The sequence below is a fragment of the Somniosus microcephalus genome, chromosome 8, assembly GCF_052327205.1.
Source record: "Somniosus microcephalus isolate GS21.2 chromosome 8, FLI_Smic_1.0, whole genome shotgun sequence".
NCBI lineage: Eukaryota > Metazoa > Chordata > Chondrichthyes > Squaliformes > Somniosidae > Somniosus > Somniosus microcephalus.
The window spans coordinates 95,134,993-95,148,855 of NC_140994.1; the positions used below are offsets into that span (position 1 = coordinate 95,134,993).

At 49.9% G+C, this 13,863-nt stretch overlaps 1 protein-coding gene across 1 annotated transcript in view; it reads left to right on the forward strand.

Annotated features, from left to right (window-relative positions):
* Window positions 1-13,863, forward strand: part of pkd2l1 (polycystic kidney disease 2-like 1) — a gene marked incomplete at its 5' end in the record, with an annotated part of 178,630 nt that overhangs the window by 65,565 nt on the left and 99,202 nt on the right. The window contains one exon of the mRNA XM_085996148.1: window positions 6,508-6,689. Within this exon, the coding sequence (XP_085852274.1) occupies window positions 6,508-6,689 (182 nt within the window). The remainder of the gene's footprint in view (window positions 1-6,507; window positions 6,690-13,863) is intronic.

Here is a 13,863-nt window from a genome sequence, read left to right on the forward strand (position 1 = left end):
AAATAGACCCCAGTCTGTCAAATTAGGTAACCACACCTCCCCCCCCGACCCTGAACACGGGGGCCCCACAAGGATGTGTGCTGAGCCCCCTCCTCTACTCCCTCTTCACCCACGACTGTGTGGCTGTTCATGGTTCCAACACCATCATCAAGTTTGCGGATGATACCACGGTGGTAGGCCAGATCACCAACAACAATGAGTCAGCCTACAGGGAGGAGGTCCAGCATCTCGTGACGTGGTGCACCGATAACAACCTGGCCCTTAACATCAAGAAAACCAAGGAAATCATTGTGGACTTCAGGAAGTCTAAAGGCGGAAGTCACACCCCCATCCACATCCATGGGGCTGTGGTGGAAAGGGTGGACAGCTTTAAGTTCCTCGGAGTCCACATCACGGAAGACCTCTCCTGGTCCCTCAATACCTCCTCTTTGGTGAAGAAGGCCCAGCAGCGCCTATATTTCCTAAGGAGGCTGAAGGGATGTAACCTGTCACCCCTGATCCTCTCTAACTTTTACTGCTGCACAATAGAGAGCATCCTGACGAACTGTATCACAGTATGGTATGGCAGCTGTAGCTCCTATGACCGGAAAGCCCTGCAGTGGGTAGTCAAAACTGCCCAACGCATTACCGGCACCCGGCTACTGACCATAGAGAACATCTACCAGAAACGCTATTTACGGAGGCCACTGACCATCATCAAAGACCCTACCCACCCCAGCGACAGTCTGTTCACCCCCCTGCCATCTGGGAGATGCTACAGATGCATTCGCACCCGAATGACCAGATTTAGGAACAGCTTCTTTCCCAGGGCTGTCATCCTACTGAACTCCACAAATAAACTCTAAAGCCTGCACATCTGCCAATGCACTTTATTATGTTTATGTTAATGTATTACAAGCCAAATGAATGTTGAATGTTTAAATGTCTTAATCTAAATGTACATTCTCGGGAGCCGCAAGCCTACATTTCGTTGTACTGCACTTGTGCACTAACAATGACAATAAAGTTGATTATGATTATGAGGTAGGGAGTTCCAGGATTTTGACCCAGCGACGATGAAGGATTGGCGATATACTTTTAAGTCAGGATGGTGTGTGACTTGGAGGGGAACTTGGAGGTGGTGGTGTTCCCATGCACCTGCTACTCTTGTCCTTCTAGGTGGAAGAGATCGCGGGTTTGGGAGGTGCTGCCAAAGAAGCCTTGATGAATTGCTGCAGTGCATCTTGTAGATGGTACACACTGCAGCCACGGTACGTCGTTGGTGGAGGGAGTGAATGTTTAAGGTGGTGGATGGGGTGCCAATCAAGCGGGCTGCCTTGTCCTGGATGGTGTCGAGCTTGTTGAGTGTTGTTGGAGCTGCACTCATCCAGGCAAGTGGAGAGTATTCCATCACACTCCTTACTTATGCCTTGTAGATGGTGGAAAGGCTTTGGGGAGTCAGGAGATGAGACACTGGCCGCAGAATACCCAGCCTCTGACCTGCTTTTGTTGCCACAGTATTTATGTGGCTGGTCCAGTTAAGTTTCTGGTCAATGGTGACCCCCAGAATGTTGATGATGGGGGATTCGGCGATAGTAATGCTGTTGAATGTCAAGGGGAGGTGGTTAGATTCACGCTTGTTGGAGATAGTCATTGCCTGGCATTTGTGTGGCGCGAATGTTACCTGCCACTTATCAGCCCAAGCCTGAACGTCGTCCAGGTCTTGTTGCATGCGGGCATGCGTTGCTTCATTATCTGAGGAGTTTTGAAAGGTGCTGAACACTGCAGTCATCAGTGAACATCCCCATTTCTGACCTTATGTTGGAGGGAAGGTCACTGATCAAGCAGCTGAAGATGGTTGGGCCTAGGACACTGCCCTGAGGAACTCCTGCAGTGATGTCCTGGGGCTGTGATGATTGACATTCAATCACCACAACCATCTTCCTTTGTGCTAGGTATGACTCCAGCCAGTGGAGCATTTTACCCCTGATTCCCATTGACTCAGTTTTACTGGGGCTCCTTGATGCCACGCTCGGTCAAATGCTGCCTTGATGTCAAGGGCAGTCACTCTCACCTCACCTCTGGAATTCAGCTCCTTTGTCCATGTTTGGACCAAGGCTGTAATGAGGTTGGGAGCCGAGTGGTCTTGGCGGAACCCAAACTGGGCATCAGTGAGCAGGTTATTGGTGAGTAAGTGCTGCTTGATAGCACTGTCGATGACACCGTCCATCACTTTGCTGATGATTGAGAGTAGACTGATGGAGTGGTAATTGGTCAGGGTGGATTTGTCCTGCTTTTTGTGGACAGGACATACCTGGACAGTTTTCCACATTGTTGGATAGATGCCAGTGTTGTAGCTGTACTGGAACAGCTTGGCTAGAGGCGCGGCTAGTTCTGGAGCACAAGTCTTCAGCACGATAGCCGGGATGTTGTCAGGGCCCATAGCCTTTGCTGTATCCAGTGCGCTCAGCCGTTTCTTGATATCACGTGGAGTGAATCGAGTTGACTGAAGAATGGCTTCTGTGATGGTGGGGACCTCGGGAGTAGGCCGATATGGATCATCCACCCGGCATTTCTGGCTGAAGATGGTTGCAAATGCTTCAGCCTTGTTTTTTGCACTCACATGCTGGGCTCCACCAGCATTGAGGATGGAGATATTCATGGAGCCTCCTCCTCCCGTTAGTTGATTTATGGTCCACCACCATTCACGACTGGATGTGGCAGGACTGCAGAGCTTTGTCTGATCTGTTGATTGTGGAATCGCTTAGCCCTGTCTATAGCATGCTGCTTCCACTGTTTAGCATGCATGTAGTCCTGTGTTGCAGCTTCCCCAGGTTGGCACCTCATTTTTAGGTACGCCTGGTGCTGCTCCCGGCATGCTCTTCTACACTCCTTATTGAACCAGGGTTGGTCCCCTGGCTTGATGGTAATTGTAGAGTGAGGGATATGCCGTGCCATGAGGTTTCAGATTGTGGTGGAGTACAATTCTGCTGCTGCTGATGGCCCACAGCACTTCATGGATGCCCAGTTTTGAGCTGCTAGATCTGTTCTGAATCTATCCCATTTAGCACGGTGGTAGTGACACACAACATGATGGAGAATGTCCTCAGTGTGAAGACGGGACTTCGTCTCCACAATGACTCTGCGGTGGTCACTGCTGCCAATGCTGTCATGGACAGATGCATCTGCAACAGGTAGATTGGTGAGGATTAGGTCAAGTAGGTTTTCCCTCGTCTTGGTTCTCTCATCACCTGTCGTAGGCCCAGACTGGCAGTTATGTCCTTCAGGACTCGGCCAGCTCGGTCAGTAGTGGTGCTACCAAGCCTCTCTTGGTGATGGACATTGAAGTCCTCCACCCAGAGTACATTCTGTGCCCTTGCTATACTTCTTCCAAGTGGTTTTCAATATGGAGGAGTACTGATTCATCAAGGATGCCATAAATACCTTTCTGTCACTCATAGGTACCTAGTTCCATTTCCCTTTACAGCAGCAGGAGAAAAGGCAAAGGCAGTTTTTTTTCTCAATGTTGGCTTTCCCGTGGTGCAATGTGTGATTCTATCCATGTAGCCCTCTGCAGGTCCATGGACCATGATATGGCACTTATAAACAGAATGTTGAAATGGTATGTGGTGCTCATTGTGAGACTCCTGGATATGAAATCTAAATAGCTAGTTCATATGACTCATTAATTCTAAGATGGCCATGTCTGCCAGCTCTTCAAGGGACAATTAAGATTGCATGAGTGGCTCTTGGTACATCTGGCTCTCAGCTGCTGCAATACTAGATACTTACACTTATTGATGATCATTTCAGTGGAGTCCACCAGAGGACCCGATCAGTGGAAGGAGCATTGCAATGTTTGGTGTAAGAAGTGATGGAACTGTTTGGTTCATTGCTGTTTGTGAAATATTCTCCTTTCCAAAGCAGGCCCCATAAGATCTGCAATCCTCTGCTCTGCCTGTCACCATGCAGTGTGTCGTACTGAGATATCTGGGCATTCCACAAACACCATCACATTGCCCTCATCACCCATGCATGGTGCATCACCCAATGATTCCATCTCAGTATCAGTACCTAAAGCCTGCAAAGCTTATTACCCTTTATAGCTTCCTCATAGGGAATTAATTGGCACTGTTGCCCAACGCCACCACCAACGTATTGAATTTCCTTTCTATTGAAAGGGAGCTTCTCCTGTAAAGAAAGGACAGCCAGTGTTTATCAAGTATGCACTGTGCTACAGTCATATGTGGCTTCACGCTTTTGGCTATGGCAGTATGACTGTTGCGGTCCACTTCTCCTAACCTCACCACCGCCATTAGCACAAAGATCCTATCTAGTATCCTCTGCTAAATGGTTGCTTTGAATTTTGAAACTCATGCACAAGATCTTGGCATCCTTACAAGGCTAGGTTACAGGTGACGCAACTCATTAGCCCTCAGAGGAAACACTCTTTATATGTTTACTTGTGATGACAATTTTAGTGTGACCTGAAGGAGGCTCATTAACAGTTTCCTGTGCTGGAGGTTTGCTTGTCTTTAGCAAACCATTCATGATCCATAGCAGCTGACGTAGCCAATAAATGCCACTTTTGGTTGCTCTTGCGTCTTTACAGCAATGCCTGAGGATGAGAGTGTTTGAAACCCAGCACCAAGCTCATGGTCTACAGAGCAGTAGTGATACCCGCCCTCCTGTATGCTTCAGAGACATGGACCATGTACAGCAGGCACCTCAAAGCACTGGAGAGGTACCACCAATGCTGCCTCTGCAAGATCCTGCAAATCCACTGGCAAGATAGGCACACCAACGTCAGTGTTCTCGCTCAGGCCAACATCCCCAGCATCGAAGCTTTGACCACGCTCGCTCAGCTCCGATGGACAGGCCACATCGTCCGCATGCCCGATACGAGACTCCCAAAACAAGCGCTCTACTCGGAGCTACGACACAGCAAGAGAGCCCCAGGTGGGCAGAGGAAACGCTTCAAGGACACCCTCAAAGCCTCCTTGAAAAAGTGCAACATCCCCAACGACACCTGGGAATCCCTGGCCCAAGACCGCACAAAGTGGAGGAGATGCATCCGGGAAGGCGCCGAACACCTCGAGTCTCTTCGCTGGGAGCAAGCAGAAGCCAACCCCAAACAGCGGAAGGAGCGCACGTCAACCCAAGCACCCCACCCACCGTCTGCTCCATCTGTGACAGAGACTGTAGGTCCTGCATTGGACTCATCAGTCACCTGAGAACTCATTTTTAGTGTGGAAGCAAGTCATCCTCGGTTCCGAATGACTGCCTAAGAAGAAGACGACTCACCAGGCTGATACCTGGGATGGCAGGAATAACGTATGAGGAGAGATTGGGTCGATTGGGCTTGTACTCGCTAGAGTTTAGAAGAATGAGAGGGGATCTCATCGAAACTTATAAAATTCTAACAGGACTAGACAGACTAGATGCTGGAAGGATGGTCCCGATGGTCGGGGAGTCCAGAACCAGGGGTCACAGTCTAAGGATAAGGGGTAAACCGTTTAGGACAGAGATGAGGAGGAATTTCTTCACCCAGAGAGTGGTGAACCTGTGGAATTCTCTGCCAAAGAAGGCAGTAGAGGCCAATTCATTAAATATATTCAAGAAGGAGTTGGATATATTTCTTAAGGCTAAAGGGATCAAGGGATATGGAAAGAAGGCAGGGACAGGGTACTGAATTTGGATGATCAGCCATGATCTCATTGAATGGCGGAGCAGGCTCGAGGGGCCGAATGGCCTACTCCTGCTCCTATCTTCTATGTTTCTATGTTTAAGACAGGTCATCGACCTGAAACGTTAACTCTGTTTCTCTCTCCATGGATGCTGCCCTGGCCAGCTGAGTTTTTCCAGCGTTTTCTGTTGTTATTTTGGATTTCTAGCATCCGCAGTATTTTGCTATCGTCAAGACAGCAATGCTAATGGTTTCCCTGAACATTCCATTCACAGTGTTAGTCAGAGCCTCCCCAACTTGCCATTTTAGCTGCAGCATTTTAATCTAGTTGACTGCTGTGAATATTGTTAATTTTGTTCTCCATTACTGAGATTTCCAATGGGGAACTGGATTTTACCTGCCATTGCTGCATAGTACTGCTCACTCCTAAGCCATTTCTGTCATTAAATACATTAAAGTGCTTTATTCTGGGTACAGAAAAAAGTTAAGAATAGATTTGGCAGATTTTTCACATGTTAAGAGTAATTTCTCAGCCTATACTGTTTGTTGTGTTGAACATTTTTGAGTTCAAAGCTCACGAGGAAACAAAGTAAACTGATTGAAGCTCAACCTACAATTAGATTGTCTTGCCTCCATGTTGGTCTTTTTGTTCAATAATATTTCTTGGGATATTCTCCTCGCTGCTATAATCCAAGTTTTAGTTCTTTCAGCAATGTGCATTCACTGATCTAAAATATTTACAGAGTTTAGAACTGGATGGCCCTTGCAATTGTCTCATAACGACTTCACGTATGCATCTTTTCACAATGATTACTCTTTTAATATTTCTCTTTTTTACTCAGATCTTCAAGTATATTAGTTTTAATAAGACGATGACCCAGCTATCCTCAACCCTGGCACGATGTGCTAAAGACATTCTTGGTTTTGCAATTATGTTCTTCATTGTTTTCTTCGCCTATGCTCAGCTGGGATATCTTCTGTTTGGAACCCAAGTGGCAAACTTCAGCACTTTTCTCAAATGCATGTGAGTACTTTCGGCTTCAGGCCATTTATATGATAAAAGTAAGAAAAATAACACAACTGTAACTACATAAATCATACATCAGTTAAATCAGTTTATTCTTTCCCAGTTATAATCAAAACATAATCAGTAAATTAGAGAAAACTAGTAAGGAAGTAATATACCTTTTAACTCAAAAAACATAGCTAATTGCTAGATTTCAATTAGATGTTAGAAAAAGTTAATCATATTTAATACTGTTCATATGATTACAGCTTTAGAATTTTACTGGAGAGCAGAAACCATCACATTTGTTGTGTTTGTTGCAAGGAATCCAATGTGGTTGGCAGCATTGGGCCAGCAATGAGAGGAACATGGTTTGTTCACATGGATGGTGAGCTAGAATTATATTACAGGGGTAATTTCACAAGACTCCACTGTCAGCACAAAGCCTCACTAGATACAAGCACTGATCAGAGATAGGGTTACAACATTACAGCCCACATCACTGTTAATGAAGTTCTGTGCCAGCAGCAGAGTCTCGCAACATTATCCCTTACATCTTAACTTGAAGCTACATAAACAACAGATGTTTGAGGGCCCATGTGGTTCCAAGATAATTTTAAGACATAAGCCCTAAATCAATGAAGGGCTTGCCGCCGTGCCCCTCTGTACTCCAATCACTAACCACTTTATATATACACCAGATAAATTCTTAACTTCCCTTTGCAAAACAATAGTCAATATCATTTCAGGATTAATACAGATAGAATTTGCACTAATGTAGCACCTTTCACAACCCCAGGACATTCCATAGTGCTTTACAATAGTCACTGTTGTAATAATGTAGATAAATGTGGCAGCCAATTTACATACAGCAAAGTCCCACAAATAGCAATGAGATCAATGGCCAAATAAACTGTTCAGTGATATTGGTTGAGGGATAAATGTTGACAAAGGCAATAGGAAAACTCCCCAACTTCTCTTTAAATACTGTTGTGGAATCTTTTATGTCCATCTGAGAAGGTAGACAGTTGGTTTAACATCTCAACTGATAGACAGCACCTCCTACACGGCAACACTCCATCAGTACTGTAGTGTCAGCCTAGATTATGTGCTCAATTCTCTGGAGTGCAGCTTGAACACAGAATATTCTGAGTCAGAGATAAAAGGGCTACCACTGAGCCAAGGATAATACCCAAGTGTATTGATCTTTACTTTTTCAAACTCCAGCCATATTAATAAGGAGTACAGAAGAGCATGCCAGGAGTAGCACCAAGCATACCTAAAAATGAGGTGCCAACCTGGTGAAGCTGCAACACAAGACTACATGCATGCTAAACAGTGGAAGCAGCATGCTATAGACAGAGCTAAGCGACCCCACAATCAACGGATCCAATCAAAGCTCTGCAGTCGTGCCACATCCAGTCGTGTATGGTGCTGGACAATTAAACAACTAACGGGAGGAGGAGACTCTATGAAAATCCCCATCCTCAATGATGATGAAGCCCAGCACACGAGTTCAAAAGACAAGGCTGAAGCGTTTGCAACCATCTTCAGCCAGAAGTGCCAAGTGGATGATCCATATTGGCCTCCTCCTGAGGACCCCACCATCACAGAAGCCAGTCTTCAGACAATTTGATACAGAAACGGCTGAGCACACTGGATACAGCAAAGGCTATGGGCCCCGACAACATCCCAGCTGTCGTGCTGAAGACTTATGCTCCAGAACTAGCTGTGAATCAAGCCAAGCTATTCCAGTACAACAACAACACTAGCATCTACCCGACAATGTAGAAAACTGCCCGGGTATGTCCTGTCCACAAAAAGCAGGATAAATCCAATCCGGCCAATTACCGCCCGATCAGTCTACTCTCGATCATCAGCAAAGTGAAAGAAGGTGTCGTCGACAGTGCTATTAATTGGCACTTACTCACCTATAACCTGCTCACCGATGCTCAGTTTGGGTTCTGCCTTGACCACTTGGCTCCAGACCTCATTACAGCCTTGGTCCAAACATGGACAAAAGAGCTGAATTCCAGAGGTGAGGTGAGAGTGACTGCCCTTGACATCAAGGCAGCATTTGACCGAGTGTGGCATCAAGGAGCCCTAGTAAAATTGAAGTCAATGGGAATCAGGGGCAAAAATCTCCACTGGTTGGAGTCATACCTAGCACAAAGGAAGATGGTTGTGGTTGTTAGAGGTCAATCATCTCAGCCCCAGGACATCGCTGCAGGAGTTCCTCAGGGCAGACGTGGCTGCGTTTACCAGTGTGGAAAGGGGCTTGCAGGGTGTCACAGCAGTCCAGCAATCTGTCCTCCAACAGATTACTAAGAATGCTGAGGTGCCGACCCAGGGGAGTGGAAGTGGCTTCATGGAGCACGAACCTACTGTCTTCTCTCAGGATGACAGCATTCGATCATCCACCATTGCCACTCCGCCAATGCCCTTGCTGTTGCCTGTCAGGCAGCCAGCCCAGACTGCTGCTGCCCATGCCGAGGTAGTGCAGTCTAAAATCGGGCCTTCTAGGCTCAAAGCTGCTCGAGGTCATCCTACAAGGCCATCTGTAGTCTCCCCCACTGAAAGTCAGCAGCCTTCCACCAGCCATGCTGCAGCCACTGGGGTAGCACTTCTTAGAAGCATTAGGACAGGCAGTGGCACAGGGAAGACAGGCATTAAGGCAATGCACAAGGGTGATTAGTTGACTTTGTTGTGTAATATTGGATGGATTGATGTATAAAGTCAGATTGAATGTTTGTTTTATGGTGGCTTTTATTTGAGCATTGTGGCCAAGAAGACGCTGTGATGGTCAGTAGCAGAGGGAAGGTAAGGTGTGGGACTATTATTGAATGGGGAATTGGAGTTGTGTTCACTGGTACCACAGTTGGATAAGTCGATCACGGACAGCCCGGGCAGAAAGAGGCTGTCTGGGTTGCCGCCTCGCTTCTGCTTCCTCCTTCTCTTCCGCTTCCTCCTTTTCCTCGTCCTCTTCGTCCTCCTCCTCCTCCTCAGCTGGTCGCTGTATGCCTGGTGCCGAGGACTGGGCCCTCTTGATGGTAAGGTTGTGGAGCATGCAGCAGGCTACGACGAATCTTGAGACACGCTCTGGTAAATACTACAGAGCTCCTCCAGAGCGGTCCAGGCAGTGGAAGTGTTGTTTAAGGATGCCAATGGTCTGCTGTATCAGATTCCGTGTGGCAGCATGGCTTTCGTTATATGCATGCAACCCACGCAGCAGAGTCATGAGCCAGGTGGGCAGCGGATAGCCGTTGTCGCCCAGTCGCCACCCTCTGGTTTGTCGTGGTGGCTCAAAGACTACAGGAACAGCGGACTGGCGGAGAATAAAAGCATCATGACTGCTACCAGGATGCCGGGCATTCACCATCATGATGTGCTAAGCATGGTTGCACACCAACTGCATATTCAGTAGTGATAACCTTTGCAGTTGCGGTACATCTCAGCATTTAGATGCGGTGCCCGCAAAGCCACATGCAGTCGATGGCGCCTTGCACCATGGGGAAATCAGCTATCCTGGCAATGCCACGTGCACACTCCGCCTGCTTCAAGAAGACAATGAACCCCCTCTCCTGGTATAAAGAGCTTCTGTCATCTCTCGTATGCAGCAGTGGATGGCGAACTGGGAGATGGTACAGATGTTCCAGCCTGCTCCAGCCTGAAAGGATCTCGACATGAAGACATTCAGGACCACAGTCACATTCACAGCCACTGGCAGCGCTGTCCTTGCCCTGATGTGAAGCTGCAGATCTGGTTGCAAAAGGTGACAGAGTTCTGTGAGCACTTCCTTCGTAAAGCGCAGACACCTCACACACTGCTCCTGGCTCAGGCTGAGGTAAGAGAATTGCTCTCGGCAGACCCTAGGTGAGTAAGGCTTCCTGCTGAGAGCCGTTCTCCCCCTCCTCCTCCTCCTCCTCCCTCTGTGAGCAGCTTGTCGTCTTTGCTGCCTCCGCTCCATCTCCCTGTCATGCTGCAGGCCAAGGGGAATGGCGACTACAGCACCCATGACTGGGAGCAAGCAGTCTGACCAGAACCCTTGAAATCAGAAGCAAGGCCTTCTCCACTTGCAGCACCACTCCCTGTCACCTCACCAACTTTAAATAACTCTTCAGTCCTCTGGCACCACTCCCATATCTAAGGATTGTAGTGAAAGCCTCCGTTACTTCCACCCCTACTTCCTTCAGTAATCTAGGATGCAGCCCACCTGGACTGGGTGACTTTTCTACTTTGAGCGCTGCCAATAGTTTAAGTATCTCCCTATCCCATTTCTCTACCCGCTCCTTTACTGTATCTCCCTAGCTCTGTTTCTTTCTCCAGCGCATCAACCTACCTCCTCCCCCCTAAAACGCTGGAGGTGAAATTCTTCTTGAGCAATAGCACAAAACGGGTGATAGCAAATCAGCAGCCTGTTTAACACTCCGCCTGATATTCTTTTGGTGGAGTGTAAAGCGGTCTGCGATTCATTATTGCCCATTTCGCTGCTGCCCAAGACAAGTTTCACCCTCTCTGTTCCTCTGACTTTGGCCTCTTGTGCATCCCCACCCTCTATCTTTGCCCCACTATTGGCAGCTGTGTCTTCAACCATTGAGGCCGCATGATCTGGAATTCCCTCCATAAAGCCCTGTCTTTTCCTTTAAGGCCCTCTTTAAAACCCACCTCTTTGACTAAGCTTTTGGTTACCACTCCTAGGCCTAGAAATTCAGTATAGCCAGTTTTGGGGCGCTAACGTTAGCGCCCGCCCGACTTTAGCGCCCGCCCCAAAGTTGCGCCCCCTTCGCCGAAATTCAGTTGCTTCGCCCTAAGAGGTTGTTGGAGCGCTAAAAGAGGCGTTACATGACTATCTTTAGGCGCTAAGCCGGCGGTCTAGAGGGATAGCGCCGAGGCGGGGCGCAGCGCGGGTGCGGTCATTTTTTGATTGACAGCAGACCCCGTGGCGCCGGCCAGCTCTTAAAGGGGGAAGGGACGATTTGGTCTGCTGCCACGCCCTGCACACTGCAGCTTTCAAACTAGGCCTCAACACTGCTGCTGAGGCCAAGGAGCCATGGCAATGCATGATAAGGCCCGTGAGCGTGCCCTGCGCTTCTCAGAGCGTGATCTGGATATCATGCTGACAGCATTGGAGAAGAGGCGCAGGATCTTGTTCCCAGACAATGGCAGGAATCCCACCCACCGCGTCTACACCAAAGCCTGGAGGGAGATCGCCACCAGGGTGTCGTCCTACGGCGATGCCCCCAGGGACAAGGTGCAATGTCGGAAGAAATACAATGACCTGACCAGGATTGTCAGGGTGAGTACCCTTTCCACTCTCCTCCTCATTCTTGCATGTACACCTGACATGATGGGCAAAGGGACCTGAAAGGCCTAATGGGCAGCCCTCAGCCAGCAGCTTTGGGACAGTCATGAGCATCAATTGCACATTCTGCACTTTACACACTGGCCAAGCTATTCCACCATGAGAGGCAGTGCACACTAGATCAGGGCTACACTCTGGCCAAGCTATTCCACCATGGGAGGCAGTGCACACTACGTCACGGCTACACACCGTACTTAGAGCCCGTCCTTTCTCTTGCAGGCTAAACTTGCGAATAATCGCAAGCGCCGCGACATCACCGGGGGAGGCCGCGCCAAGTTCCAGAAGCTCACTCTCCTGGAGGAGCGCGTGAGTGGCCTCATGGGAGGCCGCGTGATTGTGCCCAGAGCGTGCGGAGAAGCTGACCCTCCGCTGCCCGGCAATGGTAAGGACCTCGCCTTTTGGCCCTCTCTCGTCACACTTGCGCATCCAAGCTACCTCCTTTGCCACTGTGCCACCAATGCGCTGAATGCCACCAGTCATGACTCCCTCGCTGACGCCCTCTCCTCACTCTGAAGCTACTCTTGTGCCTTCCTGCTTTCAGCTGGTGACGAAGAGCTCCCTGAAGCTGCCAGTGACAGCCCCTCCGAACAGGAGGAGGAGGAGGAGGAGGAGGAGGAAGAGCAACTCGGACCATCAAGGGAGGACTCAGGTCCCGCAGCAGAGGGCGAAGTGTTGGACACGTCTTCCCTGGACGAGAGCCTGGAGCAACTTTCGGAGGGGGGTGCAGCTGCTGGGACCAGTGGCGTCCAGCCACCCAGGAGGGCTGCGGGTGGGCCGCGGCCTTCCCCCCAGAGGGGGGAAGGATCGGAGGGGAGTGCAGTTGCTGCGGACATTCGGCGCCAGCAACGTGCCAAGGGTTGCCTAGCTCGGACCCCTGCTCCCCAGCGGGAGAGTCCCGCCTCCAGTCCGGCCACCTTCACCTCGGAGGAGGTGCGCCAGCTGGACCAAATGGCCGAGGATTCGGACCGCCGCCACACAGAGCTCATGCAGGTGGTGGGACGGATGCCTGAGGCCATCGAGTCGCTGGCGACCAGTGTGCGGGAGTTTGGGGCATCAAATGCCGAGAGTGGCCGGATGATGATGGAGGTAGTGGAACGGATGCCTCCGGCGATGGAGTCGCTGGCTGATGCCGTCAAGTCAGTGGCGGATGTGATGCGGGCGCAGACCAGGGCAACAGGGGCACTCACTGCTGCCACATGCACTGCCTCAGCCAGGCATCGCCAGGACACCCGCCGCGCTGTAGCAGCACAGCGATCCGCCCTTCGGCTGATTGGTGCGGATCGTGCAGTGCGTGCCCGGGCGAGTGCCAGCGTGCGACATCACCAGCCAGCGCCTCCAATACGCCAGCTTGCCCACATTGCGCCATCCGTCGCCGCCACTCCCCCAGTGGAGCGTCAACGGCAAGCGGCTGGAGCTGATGGTGGCCATGCACATGTGCGCCAATCAACAGCCGGCCCCTCGAGGCCCAAAGCCCGTGTAGGCCGCCCCCCAAGGCCATCTGGCGGAAGGACATCTGACCCTCAGGCGCCTTCCCCCAGCCTCGCAGCAGCCACTGGGCAGAGCTTGCGGAGGAGCAGCAGGCCGGGCAGGGGCGCCAAAAGGCTGGACAAGGTCTCGCCCTCACGGGCCACTAAGTAGAGGGTGTGGCCAGCTTTCATTTTATATGGCGGTGGACATCTTTATTTTGCCCATGGTTGTTTTGTTTATGGGTATGTTTTTTGCGTTAAGGCCGAGGTTGAGGCCTGGTTTGTTCAAATGTGGAGTTACTCCTCCCCAGGTTGTGGGAGTGAGTCGTTTGTTGCACTTTTTGTGGGGGCCGTTGATTGTTTT